Below are 26,738 nucleotides of genomic sequence, written 5' to 3' on the forward strand. Positions count from 1 at the left end.
TCAAATCATTGTCTTATACACCTTAAGCCTATACAATGTTATGTCGATTATATCTTAATAACTCTGGAAGAAAAAAATAATAAAGGCAATAAGATACAAAAAACAAAGGAAAACCCTGTCCCACCAAAAACTATGTAAAAAAGGTATGTAAATGAATGTTGAATCATCAGTAATATACAACAAATACATATAATGAACAGTGATAACATCAGTGGGAGGTGAAACGTAACATTTAGCATAGTTCTTGCCCTCACAGAGATTACAAGTTAGGTGAAATGAAACATGAAATCCGTAGCTCCTATGGGTTGTACATGATCTCTACCATCCCTGCCACGAGAGACTAGGATTCCAGAATTCCATACAGGACCATGATCTGCTTAATTATGTGGGATGGGTCATTGATACTATAGGAGCTTCAGCAAGGGAAACTTCCAGGGGCACTGCCAAGACCCTGGAAGGCCCCTGGAAGGTGGCAGCACTGGGTTAAGTCTCAGAGAATGGGATGCATGGCTTGTGGATAGGTGGGGAGAGGTGAGTGTATCGTGTGGCATCCTGCCAAATCAGGCTCATGAATAAATAGATTTACACTCTGAAAATATTTAGGGGAGAAAAAATAAATCAGAAGTACAGTAGAATTTTAAAATCCTCTCATCTCATATGAAATAATGCCATAAAACAAAACACTAGCAAAAAAAAAAAAAAAAAAAAAAAAAACAAAACACCAAAAACAAAACAAAGAGCACGCCAGGAAATAACAGCAAATGTTTACACCTTGGTTCTAAGCTGTCAGATTCTCTACTGTTTGTGTGAATAATCTACCCTATAACATTCTTTTCTTTCTAACCTGGCCTAAGGATATGGGTACTAGGACCCTTTGAAATATCAGATGAGAAGGAGAAGAAAAAACTGTTAGGCAAAAAAAAAAAATATGAGAATAATATTTTATCAGAATAATGATAACACAGGTGTCCAAAACAAGACAAAAGCAGAACATACAGTAGAGGGAAAAATCATGGATGCTACAAATCAAGAAGCTTTCAGAAATGTGTAAATATAGTAGTCTCCTTGTTGCATTTCACTGCAGAAGCCCTCTGATCCGACTTGATCATAAGTGGCCCAGTTAATCAAAATGTCAGAATACAGAATGAGAAAAATGTTCCTCATGCTCATTTGTGTTCCATGCAGAGGGAGCACAGAAGAGAGGTGGAAGGGAGGGACTGGAGCTGGATCACGGGATTAGATTCCCACTCTTTCAATTACCTGCTGGGGGACTTGTGTCTGTAGTGTCCCCATTTGTAAAAATGGGTGCAAGGATACTGCCTTTCTTATAGGATTGTAATGGAGATTAAGTGGGTGAGCACTGTAAGGGCTGTAGAGCAGTATCTGACACATGGTAAACACGATGCATTTGTTAAAATAACATTGTTGGTAGGGCCAAGGCCACTTTTTTGCCTAGGGATCCTATTATTAGAGTCTAGGCTTTTTTTTAGTGGGGGAGAGGGGGGCTTCGAACACATGGCTTATGCATTGTTTATGCATATGTCTTTGTTTGGGGTTTCTTAACAGTGTAACTAGAACTTAGTCACTTGGGAAACAATTTGTATGCAGAATGCCTCTTTGTTTAATACAATTCTCCAACTCCCACAATTTTTTTAGTTAGGCACCTATATTTCATTTGATCTTAAATATTTCTTTAGTGACTTGCCTTTATAGATGCTTTTAAAGCACTCTATTTTATATAAACAATTCTTTTGGTACACATTTTATCGGTTTACATAGCAGTTTAAAAATTAATCACCGTAAGTACTACTTGCATAAACATACTGAGTTACAAAAATGGCTCATTTATGGTGAGCATTCAACTCAACTGGTAAGAGAAGTAAGCATAGTTAGTGGAGAACTGTACTGGCTGCCAATGTTTGATGAATCGAATGTGGTTTAGTATGATTTCTAAGAAGAAATGGTGAGCATTGGTTAATCTGGCCAGTAGATTCAAATAAGGTGAATTGGAGATTCAAGTTCCATTAAGAATATTACTTTGGAATTTTATTTGCCATACTGGCTTCTCAATTCTTCAGAATTTAGCTCAAAGTATCGATTTTAATACAGAGAGGGCCTTGTTATTATGATTTGTTACCACCTCTAGTCCCCAAGATACCATTCTGGAAACTGGAATTACCACAGAACATTATTACCATTCTTAAGATTTTAATTTTTAGGTTAGATTTTTTTTTTCCTCAGCATGAATCTGTTTCCCTTTATGGTTTCCCAGAATTTGTCAACTAACCCATAGAATTATCCCTTTTTGTTTCTCCCTTACAATAATAATAACGAAAAAAAAAAAAAGCTAAAAAATATCCGTGAAACTTTACTGTTTTTAAGGGACAAAGACTGGTTCCTGGTCCTAATAAATTATTTCCTTTTCTACTTTTTACAATCTATCTCCTAAAATCACAGTGGGTTCAACAATCTTCTTACAATATTTCTCTCCAAGTGGGCACTTAAGATTGTAGATAATCATTAGGCTGTATTCAGCAGATGATGCCTAATGCAGGTTTCTAAGACTGTAGAAAACTACTTAGAAATCCATTGTACTGAATCTCCAATCTATATGGGCAGATGCTGTAAGGCCAGTAATATTTGGGACCAGATGCACTGGTGGAGTTGCTGTACCCAAAAGCCACCACTCTCAACAAGGCTGGGCTGGACCAGCATGACTGAGTAGCTCTAAAGCATCCAGATAAGATATAAGACATCCACATAAGGAAAAGCTCAGAAGAAGGTGGTCATAAACTTCCCCTAGGTTTGTACAAAATAACTACCAACTTGCAGAATAAATTTGTATCATGTATTCATTATTCCATTCAACAAATAATTATAGAGCTTCCAAAGGTGCAAAGCAAGCACAGGCTGCTTTTACTTTAGCCAGTGCTCCACAGTATGTATTTGTGCCACCAGGAAATAAACAATCATGAGTCACATAATTAACAGACCCCCTGAAAAGCCAGCAACTCCATCTATCTGTGATTGTGAGCTATGGATGATATAGGGCAGGCATCCCACTTTCTACCATTCTTTACAGAACTATTTACAGCCCATCTTTTAGAAGTGTTATTTAAATTAGGATGGCTCCTGGAAATAAAGACTATTTGGGGAGGAATATAAAGTATGTTGGCTGAAAATACCCAGTGAATAAACACTGAGTTCCATTGTTAGCATACACACCATTCCCTGCCATTTGGATATAGATTTCAGAAATTTGTGACAGCCAATGAAAAAGTTTAAATATCTATGGCACATGTGTTTATTATGGAAATAAGCCATCATGATTCATAAACGGGGACTATAGATCCTTAAATATTGTTCCAGAAAAGCCTGAAGTTAAACCAAGCAAAATGGAAAAATTCATGAACATGAAACAGCTGTTAAAAGTAATTATAATATTGGATCTTGATATGAGAGAGCAAAAGAAATACAACATTTTACAGATGCAAGATTCTCTCTGACAAACATTTGGTATGGTTGGGGCCAGGAAAGAGAATCGAGATAGACTAATTTTTTTCTGCATAAGTTTTGAGTCACAAATTATGAATTATGCTTTAATAGATAAAGGAGAGAGGAAATTAATTTAGGAGATGGGATCGATTGTACAATTCGGAGACTTGTTTTATTTTAATTTGGGGGGAAATTATACTTCGATGTTTGGCTTTATCGAACATCTTTCTTTCAGTGAAATGAACAGCAATTTCTCATTATTTCCCTGAGGATTCAGGGAAAGATGTTTATGCCAAAGTTCAGAAGGTAAGTTGGAAACACTGTCCCAGCCATCTGGAAAAGTGTTGTCCAGCAGAACTTCCTATGGTGATGGAAATGTTCTCTACATACACCATGTAATATGGTAGCTGCTGTCCATATGAGGCTTTTCAATCCTTCAAATGTGGCTAGTTTGACACAGGAACTTAATTTTCATTTAATTTTCAATTTCAATGGTATCACGTGGCTAGTGATTACAGGGCTGGGCAGTACAGTCTAGACAATTTGCTGTCTTTTCACTTTCAGCCAATTGCTCAGGCAGCTGGGGATTATTTTTTGTATATTATCCCTGTGAAATCTTACCCTTTGCTAGCTTAGCCTCAGAAGGGCTCTAAGTAAGGCTCATGGGAGCTTGTTTGAGCAAATATACACATTAATAGGATTTAGAAAACCCAGGAAACAGCAAAGATCAGCCTTCCAGGCCCCTTTGCCAATTCCTATGTCTCCCTGAAGTCAGGTGTGTTCTCTGGTGCTTTGTCAGGGACAGCTTTAAAATGATTCAAATTGTTTGACCTTCCATGACTTTGCATGCTAAGAAGAAAAGCAAAGACGAATTTCAGTGAGAGCGTTTAGACAACAAGAACCTGAAAAATACTGAAGCAGAATATGGGAAGAACTGTGTGTGAGGAGGCACTCTACATGGAGAGAGCTATGAAAGAAAAACAAGCCCCAGCAGAATCTTTGATTACAGAGAGAAGGAAGTAAAGAAATGTGTTTTGGTATTACGTAAAACTCTTCCTGTCTTATCATGGAATGCAAGATTACTAATACGATCCCCCAAAGTAATCAATTATTTCCAGGTTCCATTCCACGGTTTCACTTAGTTTACTAGAGGACACTTTCTGATGGCCCCTTTTACCTGTTTATTATTTGTTGATGTATTTCTTTATCTAAATGTAGCTTTAAAAAGTCAGAAATTTAAGAGATGTTCAATTTTAATGACATCCCTTGAGAAGGGAAAGGATCAGGGTTCTGATGCATGATGCTTTGCCTATGGAAATACTGGACAATTTTGAACTGAAGTAACTTCTTGTCAATAGCATTTCAGTAGCAACGATTGTTTTCCATGTAAGCACCTACCTGGAGGAGCAGATCAGAAGTTGGTCTGATTCGCTGTTGGAACAGGATGCTTAATGTTCGATTCTGTTGTTCCAAATCAAACACTCTTGTTTTCAACTTTACACACTCCTCCCTTAGATCCTACAACAAATACAGAGAAAGAAAAAATCTATTACTGAAAGACAGCTTTGCATATTATAACCATATTTTATCTGATATTCCAGACACATTGGTATAAAAATAGTATTTTTATCCTTCAAAGCCCCAGGGAATAAATCACACACAATGTTTTCTTCCATAGCCCATTGTCTGATGGAATTATTATGTGCAGGGAGGACCAATTTAAAAAAAAAAAGTACCTTGAAATCAGAAGTGCATTAATCTAGTATGCTATTTTTGAAGATGGTAAATGTTAGCGATATAAAGTCAATTTGAGTTTCCACCTATATATTTTGCCTTTTCACTGTCTTCATAAAAGCAACCATAAAGCACAAACCACAAGGACAATAATGTTTTTGCAGTGAATAGAGATTTGATGAACTAAAGAAACTATCACTTTTGATAGAGCCTTTTGCTGTCATTTGTAGAAACAAGTTGAAATTTTCAATGCTGGGGCTAATAGAGCCAGTGATGCATTTAGAGGGAGAGAAGCAACTCTGAAGTGAAGGCTTTAAAAGGCCACTTGAAACCTGTCCACATTCTGAACTGATGAATTTCCATGTATTTGGGGTGGTTCAGCCTGGTGCTAGGGAAGAAGTTGAGTAGCCATCCCTGGGCATCCTTCTGCAGCACCTGTTTTGAATAGCTCGAGGACCACAGAGACCTTTCCCTCCAGCTTTCAGAAGGGAAGCTATAACACAGGAGCTTTAGGATTCTCTGGAATCTGCCAATGAACTGCCTTCCAAACTAACCTGTGATAAAGATGCTTGTAGTACTTAAATGTCTACAAGAACTCTCTTTGATGGGGTTCAAGAAAGACCAAGGAGAATAATGCTCTAATTCAAAGTTCTTCAAAAGCTTCCCTTTTCTGCATGTCAAAGTTGGTCTTTCCCTACTTCCAAAATTTTTTGAAAAGGCTCTGCTCTTGCCATATAAAGAAGAATGTTCTGCTTTTGTTCTCCAAAGCTCTGTGCATCCCTGCCATCCTCTTCCCTCCCTTGCCATCATGTTCCCTTCTCACTCCCGTCTTCCATCCAGTCCAACTTTGGGATTTTTTGATTGATGTCCATTTCAAAATCTGTCTGTCTCCTCTCTGGTACTTTTATCTGGAGTCCCCCAAAGACCATTCATTTTTCCGAACTCCAGTAAGCCCCTGACACCTTTTATAGGACATATAGCATAGACTACCTTATACTGATTTTATCTTTCATGCCTAGTCTTAGCTTGTCAATTAGATGGCATGTTCCTCAAAGGCAAGCACAAGAAGACACTCCAATAAACAGCAGCAGAAGCAGATCCTTCTTCACTCTTTTATTCCATCACCTGGCAAAGTATCACATGTAGTGGGAACTTAATAAAGTGGGTGATTATTTTGTTAAACAGAATGATGACAAATTCTGCTCTCTGTGTGATTGAGGCTCTAAGTTTCTCAGAACTCCTAGTTTATGGATCTATATATTTTGATGTGGGGCAGATCCAGGGATTACTTGAGACTCTGCAAGCAAGACAGAGCACCAGGCAATAGCTCTGATCCCCAGGCACTAAACAAAGTCACAGAGGTGAGTGGGCCTGTCCGTAACCTTGTGTCCACCTAAGTGTGAAGCTAGACAGATCCAGCTTCTGAGGCTTTACCAGAGCCTCATTATATCCAGATTATATATTCATTTATTCTACTTACAGAGGGCAAGGAAATAGGCCATGGTGTGTCTCACTGTATAGTTTATACTCTCTTCACTTTTTAGTCAAAGGGGTAGAGTTTATGCATAGGATGTTTCCAAATGATTGCTACCTACAAACGCAGAGCAGAGAAATGTCATGTTCAGAATGAAGCACCTGAGTCCAAGATTTAGGAGGGCAGCAGCCTCCAAAAGCAGAGGCAGGAATGTGTGTATGAGCATGAGCACATATGCCATTTGGCAAAGGTCCCTCTGGGGGTCCAGGCACTGCTCACATTAAAAGGCTAAACTTGTTCCCTTTATTTAGAATTCAACCTCTGTCTGTGTCTCATTTACTCTACTTTTTGTTCTTAGCATGCATATAATTCTCTCTGCCCCCAAACACTAATTGTTTTTAGTACTGCTAATTAAGTAATTAATAAAACTTGACTGTGAAGTAAATAAATATTAATAGTACCTATTGGGTGGGAAAACATAATCATTCTCATTTGCAGGTGAAGAAATGGAAGCAGAAGCATATAGTGTGGATTTACAAGGAGAAAAGAGACCTGGAAGGAACAGGATTGAGGATCTTTTGCAGCAAAACTGAGATAAATTGAAAGAGTTCTTCAGATGAGTAAAAGAGAGAGAGAGAGAGGGAGAGAGAGAAGAATAAAAGAAAAAAAATCAATATACTTTATAGAGATTTTTTGTACAGGTGCCCAAATTTCAATGCCCATTACTGTTACTTAAGATAGTAAAAGTTCATTTAGCAGGAACACAATTTATTGACCTTGAGAACTGTTCATCACTCTTGGCTCATCTAGATTAGCACATGGCAGAGGAGGAAATGGAAGGCTTTAGGGGTGTGACTCTGGTCTTAAAATCATTAACGAACAGAATTGATCTGGTCCAAGAATCTGTAGACATAAAATAATTATTGCCTGTGTTGTTGTGATATTCTTGTTCTCTTTACTCAAGCTGTGGTTGGTAAGTGATGCCAGACAGTTATAATCTCAATAAACTGTATTCAAAACCATGCATGCGTGCCCATGGGCACATACATAAGCACAACCAGACTGGGCAGATGGAAAGAGAGAGAGAGAAAAAAAAAACAGCAATTTCTCTGACCACTGCAGTGAGACCTAGGCAGAGGGTGACAGTCAGCTGTCTGGATCCTCTGTACTTACAAAAGGAACCTGCTGACATACAGTAGCATATGACACATGGGGTCTCACTACAAGCATGGTTATTGTGACCCTGACCGTGATGGAGGTGAGACCTAGACTATCTTTCCCAAGTAAGGTGTCAGAAACAAATGAGCTCTCTGCTTAGATGCCATGATTGCCTCATTGAGGAGGCTGGGCCATCTGTTTTCTCACATTCTTCTTTTTTCCTAGTATGTCCCAGGCCCCAAGAGGAAGATCCCACTGAAAACATAGGGTTGTGTCTTCTGCAATAAAAGAGACCTGATGTGTAATTTCATCAGGAGCGAAATAATGCCAACAGTTTGACTACATATAGGAAAGTGCAGAGGTCTTTGGGTTCAAAAAAATAGCCAGAACTGTTTTCCTTGCAATCTGCATGTCATTATCAACTGGAAACAGAATATGGGATTAAAGCTGAATGTGAGGGCAGCCCTGGTGGCTCTGCAGTTTAGCGCTGCCTTCGGCCTGGGGCGTGATCCTGGAGTCACGGGATTGAGTCCTGCATCAGGCTCCCTGCATGGAGCCTGCTTCTCCCTCTGCCTGTGTCTCTGCCTCTCTCTCTCTCTCTGTGTCTCTCCTGAATAAATAAATAAGATCTTTAAAAAAATAATAATTAAAGCTGAATGTGAGGGCAAATATACTGAGCAATGTGATAAACTGTTCTAAAAGACCCTGTATATCTTGATCTCAAACGATAGCTTCCCTGGAGTATCCATGCAAATAATCCTGGCAAGTATCACCTGCACTCAGGGCTAAAGAAGATTCTGGATCTACTGCTATGTAGTACCTACAAGTACGGCTGCTTTAATGCATTTAGAACTAAAACTTTACCTGCTGAAGTCAGTTTAATAAAGTGTTGATTGCATAGAAGTAAGACATATTGTGACATCACTGGAATATTGATGAAAACTATTTAAATCTGATTTTATCACATAAAAATGATATCATACTGGTAAAATTATTTCAGATGCAATGTGTATCGTGGGAATATACCACATTGGGAGTTAGGGGGTCTGGACTCCAGTCCTCCTTACCCACATGACCTGAGAATGTAACATATTCTGGTTTTGCCTCAGTTCCTTTATCTGTAAACTGGGCTACTGGACAAAATTGGACTTTAAGAGAATGTGTGTCTCAGCTGCTTCATGAGATGGCTTTTAAACGGCCACTTCATTCCTTCCCTGAAGCTAAATGGCCACCATACCCACCAGTTTCTCCTTGTAACATTCCTTCAGTGGCTTTCACTGATACATCCCTTTCTTTGCCAAGGATGCAGACTTGTGTAAAAAGAAAAGCCAACTCTCAGACTAACGAAAGGCCTCAATGTCAAATATCTAAGAGGCAAGGCAGGTAACATAAACATGTACCTGAATCAGACCAGCCCCAACAAACAGGATGTGGTTAGTCCTGTGGCAAAGTGAAAACCGCAAACCTTCATCCCAAATGCATTCAGATTAAAACATTTCTCATCTGGGTGATAGCTAAACAGTTCATGTAATCATAGTAAATTAAGGCCATAACCAAGGCCAATTGACAATCTCGGGATTAAATGCTCTCTAAGGTCTCTGGCAATTGTAAAATTCTGGAGTCTAAAATAAGATGGATTCTGAGAAAGCTTGACTCCAGATTTAGAAAGTCAGTTTTGACTGCACACATGTCAGATCCTGAATATCTCTTTTGCTGACCAGGACTGGCAATGTTTCCAGAAGTTTTAAGAAATCCATTGGCTCCCTTGCCCTTTTGTTCTATTTCCTGCAGTCATATCTAATGATTGGATTCCAATCCATCTGTTGATTTCTGCAGACCCATCTCTGCCTGCTGAACTACAGTAGGGGAAAAACAGTAAGTGATCCAATGGGACTGTTGATGTTGAACGTTGCAAAGGGAAGATTTGGAGTATCACAACCCTAGTTTGAACATATGGGCTTTGCCCCTTCTTGCATTCAGAACTATGGGAACACTATGTTCTTAGTTCTATCTTTTTTTTTTAATTTTTATTTATTTATTTATTTATGTATGATTGTCACAGAGAGAGAGAGAGAGGCAGAGACACAGGCAGAGGGAGAAGCAGGCTCCATGCACCGGGAGCCCGATGTGGGACTCGATCCCAGGTCTCCAGGATCGCGCCCTGGGCCAAAGGCAGGCGCTAAACCGCTGCGCCACCCAGGGATCCCTCTTAGTTCTATCTTATAGGGTTGCAGTGAGAACAAAATGGCTTAGAGGATTTAAAATGCTGGACATGAGGTCTGACTCCTTTTAAGTGCATAGCAAGTATAAACAGACCCTCTTCAGGGAACTGGATCCTATATACACCATTGCCAGCTGAATGGACACAGGTGGCCCAACTGCCCCTCCATTAGGGAAATATATAGAAGTTTGGAGTTCTTTCAGATACAAGCTCCAAAACTGTGCCCTGCTTCTATCTGGTGGCTGCATTGCTGGATTCTCTCATATGGAGCCTTATTCCATGTTGGTAAAGAAAAAACACCATATAAATATTTAGTTATCTTAAAGATCATGCAGACAAAGCTCAAGTTGATATGTTGAAAAATGACTCAAGAAAAAAAAGATTTTCTTCCAAGTTTGATGATAGTGGCAAAACACAAAAAACAAACAAAGAATAACAGTAAAGAACTCAGGACAGTTACGTTTTCAGTGAGTGTAATTGACCTAATGAAGATAAAATATATTTCAGACAAAAATATGAGCTTGCCCTGAATTATTGATTTTGCTTGCACTTGTAGCCTCGCACCTATGATTTGGAATCATAAATGGAAGTGAGCTGGGTTTAATGTTGTCACTTTAGCTTTATTGATCTAAAGGAGGGACAATCTGCTGTCTTAAGGGAATCCACAGGTTTCTGAGACAGATTGAATTACTTGACTAGGACAGTATATGTACATTTAACAGAAACTGATAAGTTCAGGGAAATAAATTTTTTTTATCAGTATTGAGAAAAAGAAGTACACTGTGTTATTTCAAGATGCTTATCTGGGCCAGTTGATGATATGCCAGGAAAATGCTTTTTTGGTTGCTCATGGCAGGTTTGCTTTGTGTCATAACAAACGATATATTCTAAAACTGCATGGTTATGACTGTAATTTCACCTCAAAAAAAATCTTTTTGGTGACTTAGATAAATCACTCAAGATTTCTGCTTTCACTCTGTGCCAGCTACATCCCTCTTTAGAATTAGTTTTCTCATCTGCATTTGGAGTACATTTTATTTCCTGTATTGTGCTCTTAATTAAAAAGAAATTTGAGTCTCTTTGTGTCAATTTTACAGTCTCTATAAAAACTGGGAGGTACACGTTTCTGCAGAACATGATTCTTTTGGAATCTTTGAAAATCCTGGCATCTCCTCCTGCCTCAGAGTGTCCCTGAGGTATGCTATCTCACACAGTAGCATGTCTTTCTGTGTCTTACTGCTTAACTGTACCAAGGTAGATTTATCTGTTTACTAGTTATTACTTGGATTTGTGTAGCTATTTTTTGTGGCTGACCTGAAGGGTCTCATTTTCCTTTATATTGTACCATACAGCTTCCTTGTCTCTTTCCTGAGGCACCATTAAAAAAAGACAGGCATGAGAAGTTTTCGACAGTTACACACCGAGCTACAACAGTGCTTCCTTCATTCCTTAAGTTTATAATTAAATGAGCACAGTTTCTAACAGGAGGAAAGCAAATGAGAAATTAAAGCCTTTGAAAAAGAAAAAAAAAATTTCAAATACGCTGTGACAGAAATTATGAGATGCCCTTCAGTATGTTTCTCCCCTTCTCCTACAATACTATGAAAATCCATTTTCAGCTGGGCACCTACCCAGAATAAAGACTTCACTGTCAGCTTCTCTAGGTGTGGCTGTGCGGTTAAGGTCTGCTCAAGGAGATGTAAATGGGGAGGTAAGAAAGCTCTTGGAAGTCTCTCTTAAAAGGCACCTTGTGTGTGCCCTTTATCTTCTTTGTTTTCTTCAGCTTTTCCTCATTCCTGATGGCTGGAATGTAGATGTGATGACTGGCGCTAGAGCAGTCATTTTAACCATGAGGTGACCTTGGGAATGGAGGCCACATCCCATAGAATAACAAGATAGAAACCAGAGACACTCAAAACCACATGGACTTTATGGAGCAGAGTAACCATAGCAACCCTATACTGCCTACCTATAGATTTTGTTATGAGGAAGAAATAGTATTTTAGCCTATTTAAGTCACTAGTAGTTTGGATCTCTGTTACTCACAATGGAATCTAATTCAAATGAATAGGTATAGTCAGATCTCTCTATTTATGCAATATTAATGTAAAACCTGCACCAGTTAAAATCATTTGAAACAGAAAGCATGATTTAACAAAAGCAGTTGAGGAGAAAGTCTAGCAAAAATAATATCACAATGCCTCTATAGTATAAATTAACAATAATATTTATCTCCAATGAGAAGTGGTCAATCCCTAATAAAATAATTTTTAAATAAAAAATCAAAATGTCAAAATTATTTTGCTATCATTAGCCATGTACTCCAGAATATGCCACACAATCTAAGACTTTCTCTTATAGAAAAGGTCTCCATCTCACAGAGAGGTAATTCAGAACAAACAAAATCTGAAAGAACTAGAATTCAGCCTCTGAGAAACATTATAGAAAGAGATAAGAAAATTTCAATAAAACGTGCCAAAATAGCCAAATTTGGACAATAACTTGCATCGGCCCACTCTGGCCCCAAAACATAATCTTCTATTGTCTGAAGAGAGAATAGAGACATGGCAAAGGAGAAGGCATACAAAGCTCATGCTCAAAAATTATTTGTTTTTATTCCTCAACTTCACTGAAGAATAATTAAATAACTGTATATATTTAAAGGGTAAAATGTCATGATTTGATATATCTTACGTGGTGGAATGATTACCAAGATCTAGATAATTAACACATCCACACCTCACATAGTTGTTTCTTTGTTTGTTTGGTGGTGAACTCGACTGTCAGCAACTTTCAAGTATATGATATTGCCATTTGCTTTTTATTTGCCACAAACCAATTTCTATAGGAATTATTCCGCATACTTCCCATCTTAGGATGACCACTACAGTTCTGGGAGGTGGGAACTTTAGAGAAGAGGGACCAAGACCCAGAGAAATTAAATAACTTCTTAACCTCCAAGAATTTTAGGCTTCTGTTAAATGTTGTCCATCAAAGGCTATTCATTTTACAGGAATTGAAGGAATCCACCAACTTAAATAATATCTGCATTTACTAAATAAATGGGTCCGTGGAAATCTTCCACCTTCTGCTACTTTACCAAGATGAAAAGTATTCAAGTATTCAAACCATCCTGAATTTTAGGATTCTGTTGGTCACTGAAGTTACTTTGTATGCCCGTCTAAAACACACACAATTTTAACTTAAGTGAATAAACAGAAAAGTATTGCATCTATCAATCACAATTTCCTGGTTTGACAATATGAGTTCCAACCTATTCACATAAGTACCTTGAAGATAATAAGCCAGAAAGTGACCTACCTTTTGAGTGAGCAGAGCTTGAACAACTTGGTTGGCTACCTTTAAAAAATAAAGAAAAGAGGTGTCGTTTAGAATAACAAGACTTTATACGCATGGACTGTAATTTACCAATACGTTTCCCTCAGCTTATTCTACTTAATTAGCTCCTCATTTGCCTCTTTTCTTTCTGTTTAGAGGACCTGATTCTTTTCATAATAAGCCTATCCTTCTAGGTAATATTTTGCTTTTTTCCAGAGGTGACCTTGTTGCTAATTAAGATGGTTAGGTTGGAAAGATCATTCATATCTTGACTTCTACATTTCCATATTTGGAAAAATAATATCCTTTCATATGTAAAGTACTCCAAGATGGCTAAAAAATGATACAGTGTAAAACACGATCCTAATTATCTGTACACACAGTTTCTACACTTTGCTGATTTACAGTGTCCTTTGCCTCTCCTTCCCCTTCTTCAGCTGTGTGACTATTTCACTACTTAAAATGACTTGGGATAGAGATAGGTTCGAATGGTGGAGAACCAGAGCAGCCCATTGTTTTCTGTGTGCTCTGTTTACATCCTCCATGGTTGCATTTACTCCATCCTCTTGTCACTGCTACCCGCAGCAGAATCTGGTAGTGTTTACTCTAACATCTATTTCTCCTTTCTCCTAAGTAATAAACTCTGATTTTTGTTGTTGTTGTTGTTGTTGGGTACATTCAAATACAGTTCCCAGACTTCCTTGTAGATAAGTGTCACTTTGTGACAAATTCCTGGCCAATGAGTTATAAATAGACTTTTTTTCTTGGTCTCATAGGGAGTCTCTAAAGAAGAACCTCGCTCTTTCTCCTCCTTTTCCTGTCTGGGATATGAAAGTGATGGCTGGAACCTCAGCAGCCCCCTTAACAATGAAATTAACACATTAAGTATTTTTGGGCAGAAAAATGGGATGAGCTCGGTTCTGATGATGTAGGGAGTTGCACTGTCTATCTCTGAACTTCTATGTGAGAGAGGGGAAAAAAATCTGTTATTTTGAGTTTCTTTCAATACACAACCAAATAGAATTCCTACTAATAGATGAACATAATTCTAATTTTCTTCAGGTATCAGACAGCTTCAGGCAGTAGGAGAAGCTAGGCCCCTCTCAGACTAATGAGGTGAATCTTGATTAATCTAAACCAAACTTGGCAACTCCATTCCCTTTCAGTGAATAGTTTAGCAGTGGGTGTGTGGCACCATTCCAGCTAAGAGCCACATATAAAACCAGTAACTTGTCCCTGGTATTTGCAAAGATCTGACATTTTCTCCAGATAACCATTTCATCACTTCTCTATATATTTGTGCTAAGATTTCTTTTTCAGCTGCAGATACCAAAAACACTGCGCAGGAAGCCACTTACTTAATTTCACTATAACCATGAAGCTATGCACCCATATGGCTACTCTTGATACAATTAAGGTGGGCAGATGAATTATGTAGTATTTTTCAGCCAGTACATGAACTGTGTACATTTAAGTGATCATTGAAACTTAGAGCATTAAAGACCAAGTCATAATATTTTAAAGTCCTAGATATCAGGTACTTCAGTTCATTCGTTTCTTCCTTCATTTTTTTTTAAATATAAATCTGTATTTATAAAGCTAGATGACTGGGATATGCTCCTTGGTTTCAGAGAGAATATAACTTGTAGGAAGTAGGCAAGAACACAATTATAACACAGTGTGATAAGCATGTAATCATCTTGGTAATTCTCATATTCAACCAAAGGCTGAGGGACATGCTTTCATCTTTTTCTCTTGATAACCAATTTACTCTTGGTGATACTAAACTATGTGTGCTTGTTTCCCTGTTTAGTATAGTGGAACAGATTAGGGTAAGAATGTTTTCATGGAGCTTAATTGTTTTTTGACTCAATATTGACAAAGTAGCACATCCTTAATGACAGTTGGCTACCAGTAAGTCTCACAGAAAATTAAAACACAGGCTGCCATCAACTGTGGATAGGAGGCATTCATAGCACAAGCGATACATGATTAAAATCAAATTACCTATAACTGATTAGTTGAACTGTAGGCACAAAAGGCTTTTTTTTTTCTTTTTTCTATCAGAATCCTTTCCAAATCTACATTGTTGACATTAAGTAAATGAGAGGGACCTTTCATTGAAAGTAACTATAGTTTTGAAGAAAAAGCATTACTTATTTTTTTAAGTCCAGTCCAAGTTAAAGAAAACTACCTAAGGACACTTGTAGACCAAAGTAAACCATATTTCCCTTAACTGGTGCCTTTTCTTTTTCCTTTATCACTTGATTTATACATGGCCATAACAGTGATAAATGTTATTCAATCATACAAATTGACCAATAGTGTCATCTTAAAAATCTTTCAGTTTTTAAACGTTCATTCCAATTCATAAGTTACTGAAGATTTAAAGTCAAAGGATAGGTCATCTATTTTATTCTTGGCAAATTAAAAACAAAAAACATACAACAGAAGAGTTCAACTATTCATGCAGCTTGAATCAGGAACAACGTACCAAAATTAATTCACACCATAAATAATTTAATTCTTTTAGATCTCAAACTTTGGATTTGATTTACATTCTCATAAAACTGCCTAATATCAATATTTTCTTTTCTTCCTCCAAACTGGTCCCTCACTTAAACCGGGCTGTGGAACAGTGGTCACACAAAATAGCTCTCTACATGATTTAACAGGAGACATAAATGAATATCCTAACTGTAACGGCCCGCAGGAGGAAATACGTTCTATCTTTGCAATCCGAGTATGTTGCCTTATGGGCTTATAGGCTCCATCTCTGACACAGTTCCTTCTGGCATGTATTTTGGACAATTGTTCTACCTAATAATTGAACAAAGATACACGAATGCATTATTTCTTCACCTACTGACGTGGGGTTATATTACCCAGAAGGACTCACAGATCCTCTGCAGAAGAGCAGTCCAGTTTGTACAAATGCTTTCCTGGGTTCTGTCTATAAAGACAGTTTCCTGGGTTTCATTACTACTTTTACTGGCTAAGTTTCCCTGAAGCATCAATAGAACAGCTGTTTGGAGATTGTGCCTGCAACCTCTAATAGGTTCACAAGATGACCCCTGGAATGGGCCCCTGCCCTCATCATAGAATTATGCTCTGAGCACTTGGGTTGCAAATAATCACACACCCGCAGGCCCAGCTAATGAGAACAAATAACTTGTAGTGTCACCTGACAGCTTTCCTCTCCAAAGAAAGGAAAAATAGCAGCTGGGCTGGGCCAGGGGGACTTGAGACAAGCAGAGCAAAGCTGACAGTCCTTAAGCCTCTGGCTTGTTTTACAACCTGCCTCAGGCTCTCTGTGGAGACCTCCCCGCTTTACCTCTGGTGGGGCAGGGCTGCAGAGGAGCAGGAGGTGCCAAGGAGAGGGCCCTGGTACCTCTCCCCCTCTCAGTAAGCATTCTCTCCAACAAGCCAGTTCCTCTGCTACCTGGCCCTTCTTCTACCCACACAAGTCTTTGTTCTTCTCCATCAGTCTTGTAGGGGTCGTGTCCATGCCTCCAGCCCCACTGAACTCTCCAGGAAGCAGGTGCGCAGGAGGAGGAGGGCGTTGTCTGTTCTTCTTTTCAAAATAGTCCCTGAGGCTGAGTGAGAAGCCACACTCGGGACTTATTCCAAGAGGGAGCCAATTTTCACCAAATCCAGAGGACAGTGAGGGCGGGATGGAGGCTGGCAGAGTGAGGAACTCAAAAGTCACCAAGCTTTGACAGGGCTCCTCCTGCCTCATGCTTTTGCTTTTTGTCCTTGCAAAGGATATCCTTTTATCATGCAAAGCAACTGCCACATCAGCAAGCTCATTTAAAAACCTAATTGAAGGAGGACAAGTTTTGGAAAATGTGCCTTGGAGAAGTTTTAGATGCTTCTGAGTTTGTTTTATCATACTGAGGCAGCTGGGGACAAGTGGGAGGAGCATGGGGGCAGAATCAAAAGGACTTGGGTTCAAATCAGTAGTGTATAATGTGTTGATTATACACTGATGTGTACGAGGATGAGGGACTAGCATGACTCACTCATCTGTGAAGTAGTGGACCTGGCCACCTCTCAACTTGTGAAAAACGCAGGAGATGACAGATATAACATTGGGCAGTACCTGATACAAAGCAGTCCTCCGTAAAAGTTAAGTCTGAATCTGAGCACTTGAACTTCAAACAATAAAATGCATTTTTAGGTAAGTAAGAAAAGATGGTTTTAGAATAAGAGATTTTATTTGTATAAGAATGAAATGTGTGTGTGTGTAATATGTATGTTTAAATAAAAATCACTAAGAACCTATATTATTTTTTGCTCTGTAAAATACTGGGAGTGGGAGAAATTCATCTAAATATGTATGTGGGATCACAGGGAAAATTAATTGGGAAATTAATTTGGGGATGATAATCTCCATTTATTCATTTAGTCATATGACAAATACACATTAAGTGCACAGTGGGCCACAGATTGTGCTGAATCTTAGAGAAATATGGTGAATAGAGCCAAGGTGCTGCCTCATGGTGGCTAGCGTTCAGAGCAGACACAGGAAGTCCATCCTCTGTTGATTTCATGGTCCATTCCTAAAATGGGCATTTGAAGCATGTGAGAGCCACAAGCAGGATCATTATCTCCCATCTCCATTGATCAAGAGGTTGTTTTTCAAGATTACTTAGGGCCCAGGAGAGGGACATGCACTGAGTATGTTTGGTGATTCCACAATCCAACCCTGGTCTATAGCATATGAACCAGAGAGGAAGGTCAGAACTGTTCTTAACCATTTACCTTTGCTTTTATTTGGCTTTGGTTTAAAAAATATTTTGGTGCTTTTTTTTTTTCTTTTCTTTTTTTGAACTACCTCCATTTCCTGCCTTCATGCTCTGAAATAAAGAGCACAAAGAAGTAAGAGAAGAACTCAAATCTGGCATTCTCATGGACTATAAGGAACTCTGGCTCTACTCTGATGATTTGAAGGGGAGGGTAGGTTCTCCAAATGCTGCATGCAAAAACTTTGCCGGGCAAGTCTGATAAATTGCCAATTTCCTTACCCTTCACTCTGCTTGCGAATAGCTGAATAAGGTCTGGTACTTGGCATTTTAATTTTTTTCTGTGTCAAATTTATTTTATTTTTTCTTTTCCAAGTATTTATTTATTTATAAATATTTTATTTATTTATGTGGAACACAGAGAGACAGAGACATAGGCAGAGGGAGAAGCAGGCTCCCCGTAGGGAGCCTGATGCGGGACTCGATCCCAGGACCCCGGGATCGTGACCTGAGCAGAAAGCAGATGCTCAACCATTGAACCACCCAGGCATCCCTCCAAAGTTTTTCTTTAAATTCTAGTTATCATGCAGTGTAATACTAGTTTCAAGTGTAGAATTTAGTGATTCATCACTTACATACAACACCTGGTGCTCATCACTAGTGCCCTCCTTAATACTTATCACCCATTTAATAATCCCCACCACCGACCAACTCCCCTCCAGTAACCCTCGGTGTGTTCTCTATATTGTTTGTTTTCTGGTTTGCCTCCCTTTTTTCCCCTATGTTCATGTGTTTTGTTTCTTAAATTGCACATATGCTTGAAATCACATAGTATCTGTCTTTCTCTGACTTATTTTCCTTAGCATAATACACTCCAACTCTATCCAACTCATTGCAAACCACAAGATTTCACTCTTTTTGTTGCTGAGTAATATTCATTGTATATCATACCACATCTTCTGTATCCATTCATCAGTTGATGGGCATTTGGGCTCTTCCCATAATTTGGTTATTATTGATAATGCTGCTATAAACAAATGTGCCCCTTTGTTTTTTTTTTTTTTTTTTAAGATTGACTGATTGATTCATAAGAGACAGAGAGAGAGGCAGAGACACAGACAGAGGGAGAAGCAGGCTCTCTGCAGAGAGCCAGATATGGGACTCGATCCTGGAACTCCAGAATCATGCCCTGAGCTGAAGGCAGATGCTCAACTACTGAGCCATCCAGGTGTCCCACATGTGCCCCTTTGTATCAGTATTTTTCCATCCTTTGGATAAATACCTAGTAGTACAATTGCTGGGTCACAGGGTAGTTCTATTTTTAACTTTTTGTGGAACCTCCAAAGGGTTTTCCAGAGTGGCTGCACCAGTCTGCATTCCCACTGATAGTGTAAGAGGGTTCCCCTTTCTCTACATCCTTGTCAACATCTGTTGTTTCCTGTATTGTTAATTTTAGCCATTTTGACAGATGTGAGGTGATGCCTCATTGTAGTTTTGATTTGTATTTCCCTGATGATGAGTGATGTTGAGCATCTTTTCATGTGTCTGTTGGCCATCTAGATGTCTTCTTTGAAAAAATATCTATTCATGTCATCTGCCCATTTTTAACTGGATTATATGGTTTTTTTTTTTTGGTGTTGAGTTGTGTAAGTTCTTTATATATGATGCCTACTAACCCTTTATCAGATATGTCATTTGCAAATATCTTCTTCCATTTTGAAGATTGTCTTTTAGTTTTGTTGATTGGTTCCTTTACTGTGCAGAAGCTTTTTATCTTGATGACGTCACAATAGTTTATTTTTATTTTTGTTTCCCTTGCCTTGGGAGATGTATCTACTAAGAAGTTGCTACAGCCAATGTCAGAGAGGTTACTGCCTGTGTTCTCTGGGATTCTGATGGCTTCCTGTCTCACATTTAGGTTTTTCATCCATTCTACATTTATTTATGTATATGATTAATAAAGTGGTCCAGTTTCATTCTTTTTACATGTTGCTGTCCAGTTTTCCCAACACCATTTGTTGAAGAGACTGTTATTTTCCCATTAGATATTCTTTTCTACTTTGTCAAAGACTAGTTGACCATATAGTTGTGGGTCTATTTCTGGGTTTTCTATTCTGTTCCATTGATCTATATGTCTGTTTTTGTACCAGTACCATACTGTCTTGATGACTACAGTTTTGTAATATAGCTTGAAGTCCAGAATTGTGCTGACTCCAGCTTTGGTTTTCTTTTTCAAGATTGCTTTGACTATTTGTAGTCTTTTGTGGTTCAAGAATCTGTACTTTTAGCAACCACTGCACATCTTTCTGATGCAGAAAGGGCCCAAAAACACACTTTGAAAAATGCTGGGACAGCATTTACTTTCTGTTTGCTCAGACACTGTTGAGGAATTAGAAATAACCCCAAATTTACATACCAGTCTATTGCTCTTCTATCATCTCATCCAAGTTTGATGAGATTTTTATCCTCTTATGGACACTTTCTGAAAATGTTCTTTAAAGCACAGCATTCAGAGGACTTAAGTGCAATGGTTCTTGATCTTGGCTGAATATTATAACTCCCTGAAATCTTTAAAATTTCTAACACCCAGGCTCCACATTAGACCAGAACTGGACCAGAATCTCTGAGGTGCAGCCCAGCCAACAGTATTCTTAAGCTTTCCCAGGTAAATCCGATGTTCAGGTAAGGGTGAGCACTACTTGGACTTTACCTGCTACAGCTCCTGTGGCTGAAGATGTCCTTTCAGTTCTGACTGCCGGCATACCCACTGCCTCTCCCTTTAGTGATTGGGTTGTATGTTCCCAAAGACCCCAGTGTAGCTCATTTCCTATGTGAATTTCCCTCATTTCATTCTAATCATTCTACTGTGATTAATCATCCCTCTCACTTCTGCCAGGTGAGGAGCACCATGACTTCCCAGGCCTGGGTGACTCTGACCTGACACACAACAAATATTGTAGGATACAAATGAATCCACCTAAATGTAAGGCAATAGTTTGAGGAGATGTTATTTTACTTATTTTTTATGTGTGTCATTATACTTCTCCCCATGGGAATTAGTTGGTCCTAAAGGAACTCTGGCCAACATATTAATGAGAATAAACAGCAATTCACTGCTTGCCAGCAAACTGTGTGTCAAACAGCTGAAGGAAGAAACTAGACACAAACATGGAAACCTCCATCCCCCTCAAGAAATCAAGACTGGTCCTTGGTGTTGTCTTTGTATTGTAATGCAAGGAGAAGAGGAGCGACATGGAGGGGATGTGAAGTAGTGAAGGGTGTGTGTGTGTGCACACATTTGTGAGCATGTGTGTGCCAGCAAGCCTGTGTCTGTGGATGTGGCTGTTTCCTCCTGAATAAACACACCCCTGTTTTATAGGACACACAGAGGGTATTCTTACTCCCCAGTGTTTTCCCCAAATTCTCAACATGTTCTTCATTTCCCAGAAAATAACAATCAGTGTAAAAGGGATAGAAAAACATTTCAATTTTAGATTATATCCACTTGTGTATGTTTTATGAAACCCACTAGCAAGGAAATAACTTACATGAGGCCTTACCTTGTTAGTTTGTCTAATTAGTCTAAAAAGCCTTGGAAAGAATTTCCAGTTGGCATTATTACTACACTCAACTACCCCTTTGAGAGTGTTCTCTTACAATGCATAGAAATGGATTGTCTATCCTCATGCAATTAGTTACAAAACAACTGGCATATGTAATCAGGGGCCGGTATCATGAATGCAAAACATTTGTACGGCTCAAAGGTGGTTCTGAGTTGCAAATCATCTCTTTGGCAACAGTTAATTTTTGCAATTAAGAACAGAGGGACTCTGCCTTTAAAAATTCTGTCTTCAGTAGAAGCTCCATATGCAATAATTCTCTGGATGAAAAATTATGTTTGACCCAACACATTCTGATGAAACCTTCAGAATGTAGGCATAGGTAGCAAATGGAAAACAAGACTATGAGTTTCCATAAAGAAATGCTGTGAGCTTTTTGACTGATAGGGAGGGATGACCGTGGGAGAATTTTGACAAATAAGAAGTTCTTGTGGTGAGATTCACATAAATTTAACTTCTGAATACAGATTCAATCTCATCAGAAATTCTGTACAGGAGGTTAAAGTGAAAACTTGCCAATATTTGTGGCTTTCAATATCCTTGGATCTATTTGATTTTTTTTTGCCCCAAACTTTGATTGGACCAGGAGCCTGGGGGACAGCATGGAGAAGTGCTAAACTGGCCTCACCAGACTGAGTCATCATTCCCCTCTTATGTCAACTTACTCCAGCTATTCTTTTAACTCTGGGCGTTGCAAAGACTATTTCAAGTCTTTTTAGGTCCTGACAGGGCAGAGCACTACAAATACCATTTTGCTTGAGTAACTGATATATATGGCTAGAAATATTAAACCATTAAGTAACTTTCTGGAAACATGTTGAAAGTTCTTCTATTAGACATACGTAACTATAAGGCAAAGTAGTCGATGTTCTGAGGACAGTGGCTCTCAAACTGTAGGGTGTGTCATCATCACCCGAAGAGCCTGCAAACACACAGACTGCCAGGCTCATTCCCAGAGTCCCTTCTTTGGGATGTATGGGGCAGGGGCTCAGATTGTGCATTTCTAATAACTTCCAGGTGAGGCTACCGCTGCTGGTTCAGGGGCCACATTTTCAGAATCCCTAGTGTAAGAAAATACTGGACACAACTGCAACTCTGAGGAGAGAGACCATTCCCAGTTTCGAGGGAGGAGAGAGGTATGTGGTAGCAGTGATGATGCCATAAGTGGGATCTGAACCTGTGTTCTTCATAGCATAATCCATCACCTTCTAGGGCAGTGTGGGGGAGGGGAAGAAGGATCAAGAGGAGTTTTTTGGAGAAGGTTTTCCTAATTGTTAGTGAGGAGGAAATGACTGCAGACCTACATGCTAGTTTTCACTGGTAAGGTAATGGAGCATGATTTAATGTTGTTGTGCTTATTTTCTGAAAACCTGCATCAGCTATTTCAAACAACTCCTAAGACGACAAGATAGGTATGTGCAAGTTTTAGGGTATCAGGCAGATGACTAAAAAACTCATCTCATTAAAGTAATAACTCCAATCACCAAGAAAATCCCAGATGAGAGCTTGTCAGTGAGGTGAGTGACCAATCCTGCCCGGGTGTTACCACAGAGACGGATGGTAGGATTCCTGACAGAGTGTGAAGGGAAGGGCTGAGGATAATGAGGGCCCTGCACACACCTCAATTTTCCCCTTGCCTCCCAGGGACTTAGAAACGCCCACCATCTTTGCCTTCATCTCTTCATTATCATCAAATAATATTTCTCAAGTTTATTCACGTGGGTGGCTCTGTCTTCTCCCATTTGCTCAAATTCTCTTCCTCACTTTCTTTTCTCTTCTTGGCTTGGTTCTCAATCTACTGATTCCCCCCCCCCCCACCCCGGCTGCCAACTGCGAATATCGCCCCCACCCACTCTATCAAGAATTTTCTTTTTCAGAAACAGCATCCAATTGGAGATGCAGTGGGCTTTGATCGGCTTTTCTCATTCACAGGCTGGGGATCACACTTACTGGACAGAAGGAATCTATCATACAGTGAAGCATTCCCCAAACTGTGCCCCAAGAATGTTAAATGATAACCAAAAGGGACTTACAGATGCCTGTATAATAAAATAGGGAGAGAAGGAAGAGGGAGAGGGTGGGAGAGAAAGACTGGCCTTCCTTCTCAATGTCCACAGTCATGTGTACAACCTTCCTCTGGAGGACAGAATGCTAATGCTCTACAGAGGCCGTAACAGACATCTATTAAGATCTGACCAAGGGATTCCTAAATAGTCCGGCCTTTTGTGAAGAACCTTTCTAGTCAGCTTACCTCGTCAAGACATCGCTCATACTGTTCCCTTTGATTTTCATTTTCCAAAGCCAAAGCTGAATTCTCTGCCTGCAGTGAGATACAAAAATAATACAAATAAATCAATGAAATGTTGTGTTAGGTGACAACTCATTCAGTACAGTTACTAAATATATCTTCTCAGGATCCAAGACAATCTTTTAGAAGAATCTTTGACAAGTTTGCTCTAAGTACTATTATAAATATCTCAGGGATGACTTGTGTCTTATCAGCTTGTTCACAAAAGTACATTACCATTTAAAGAAATGCGAAACTTGATATTCTGAACAGGGAGCAAATCAAATCATGGCCTGATGTGAGAGTGTTCTGTAAAAGGATTACCATGTTTATTTCATTCTACGAAAATGTAAATGTACAAAATGCCTTAATCCACTTCATTAAGACCTGTCACAGTTTCACAACCCGATATTTGTTTAGGCCACAGAAAAGAATCTCAGGTAAACCTACGAAAGCATCATTCCAAAGACAAACCACACACGTCGTTTTCCTTATTAATCGATGGCTATTAAGCATAAGAATATAATGAGAAATTCAACAATCGAGGTATACTTGAGTCCTTCCCCCTCCCTTTTAAAAACTACTGCTTTCCTGATCCTCAGAACCACGAGGCTAGCTGAATCTTAAACAGGTTACTAGAGGAGACTCAGTTGAATATGGTTACCTGGCTGCTAGTGGAACAAGAAGGGGAAAAAGACATAGGTATACGCATACTAGGTTTTCAGAAGGAGCATAAAATGGTGACATGGGAACTGCCTTCTGCAACTGGTGACCTATGTCCCCTTCCGCTACTATTGGCCTAGTCTGAATCCTGAGCTTGCAAGTTAACCCTTCCCAAAGCTGCAACAAAGAGCATGCACCCTCCACCCTCCACCCCCCCACCCCCAGGCAAACTCAGCTCTACCTACCCCTTCACTACAACCCTTCTTGACATTTGAAAGTGTGGAGGACACCTTGGTGGCTCAACAGTTGAGCTTCTCTGCCTTTGGCTCAGGGGGTGACTGGATCTAGTCCCACATCAGGCTCCCTGCCTGGAGCCTGCTTCTCATCCCTCTTCTTATGTCCCTGTGTCTCTCATGAATAAATAAGATCTTTAAAAAAACAAAGTGCAGAGGATACAGAGCTCTAAATCAGTAGAGGATACAGAGCTCTAAATCATTTAGATTTAAAAAGATCTAAATCTTTATTCAAAAGAATGGTGTGATTTTTAGGTGGTACAAAGATCAACATTTTATCTTAAATTTTCTTCCCATCAGATTTTTCTTTAAAAAAAAACAAAAAAACAACCCTTTCTATTTGGAAATAATTTCAACTTGCAGATGATCTAAAAGAAAAGTATAAGGAACTCCCACATACCCTTTCCTCAGATTCACCAACTGTTAGCATTTTGCCACATTTGAGAGATTATTAGATCATTCCCTTTTTCTTTCATTGTTTTTCCCTGCAACTTGCAAGTGAGTCGCAGACATGATGCTCTTTACCCCTAAATACTTCTGTATATATTTCCTAAAGACAAAAACATTTTTTCACACAACCACAGTACAGTTGTCAAGTTCAGGAAATATTAATTGATACAATACACAATCTGATCTTCAGTATCTATTCCAATGCGTCCATTGTTCCAGCAATGTCATTACAGCAATTTTTCCAGTCTTGAAACTTATCCAGGGTCAGGCATCTATTGCATCTATTTGTCATTCATATAGGACGCTTTAATCTGGAATAGTCTTTTGTTTTTCATACTATTAGTTTCTTCTTCTTTTTTTCTTCCTCCCTTCCCTTCCCTTCCCTTCCCTTCCCTTCCCTTCCCTTCCCTTCCCTTCCCTTCCCTTCCCTTCCTTCTTTTCCCTCCCTTCTTCCTGTTCTTCTTCCCTCCCTTCTTCCCTCCCTCTCTTCCTTTCTTCCTTTCTTTTTCTTTCTTGGAAGAGTAAAGGCCAATTATTTTGTGGGATGTCCCTTAATTTGGGCTTGTTTCAAATTTCCTCCTGTACACTTGGCAGGAATAGCATATGAATGATGCTGGGTCCTTCTCAGTGCATCATACCAGAACTGGTCATGTCCATGTCACCATTACTGGACATGTTAGCTTTGATCACTTGGTTAAGGTGGGACCTGCCAAATCTCCCCACTCCAAAGTTACTTTCCTTATGTAGTTAATATATTGTTCAGAAATGTCTTTAGACTATGAAAATATAATATTTCTCATCAAATTTTCATCAATTTATTTTAGCAACCATTGATGAATCTTGCCCGAATCAATGATTCCTATGGTCGCACATGGTGATTTCTCACCCCATTATCCCACCTACGTTTATGAGTTTACATTCTATCATAAGAATATGCTTTTCCTATTTATTATTTCCTAGTCTGAATACATGGATTATTTTCTTATTGAAAGGGTTCTAAGTCATTACTGCATTTATTTACTTTGATGCTCAAGTTGTCCCAGCTTTGAGAAAGTGAACCTCTCTAACCTGTGGCCTTTTGACATGTTTTCATCTTTTTGAAAAGGCTTTCTTTTTAGGCACAGGGAAACATTCCAAGCCCACTTTGCTTTTTCTTTGCACCATTTCTGAAATCAACCATTTCTCCATGGAATCCTACTTGCTTTTCATTGGGGAATGATACCTGGAAACCAAGATCTGGCTATTAATGCATGCCAATT

At 39.0% G+C, this 26,738-nt stretch overlaps 1 protein-coding gene across 11 annotated transcripts in view; it reads right to left on the reverse strand.

The window, feature by feature from the left end:
• Positions 1-26,738, reverse strand: part of NCKAP5 (NCK associated protein 5) — a 973,837-nt gene that overhangs the window by 177,705 nt on the left and 769,394 nt on the right. For all 11 annotated transcript variants that reach the window (XM_038565025.1, XM_038565023.1, XM_038565024.1 and 8 more), the window contains 3 exons: positions 24,038-24,106; positions 13,404-13,442; positions 4,894-5,013 (listed from right to left, as the gene is read on the reverse strand). In XM_038565025.1, coding sequence (XP_038420953.1) covers positions 4,894-5,013; positions 13,404-13,442; positions 24,038-24,106 — 228 coding nt within the window. The remainder of the gene's footprint in view (positions 1-4,893; positions 5,014-13,403; positions 13,443-24,037; positions 24,107-26,738) is intronic.

The sequence above is a fragment of the Canis lupus genome, chromosome 19, assembly GCF_011100685.1.
Source record: "Canis lupus familiaris isolate Mischka breed German Shepherd chromosome 19, alternate assembly UU_Cfam_GSD_1.0, whole genome shotgun sequence".
Lineage (NCBI taxonomy): Eukaryota > Metazoa > Chordata > Mammalia > Carnivora > Canidae > Canis > Canis lupus.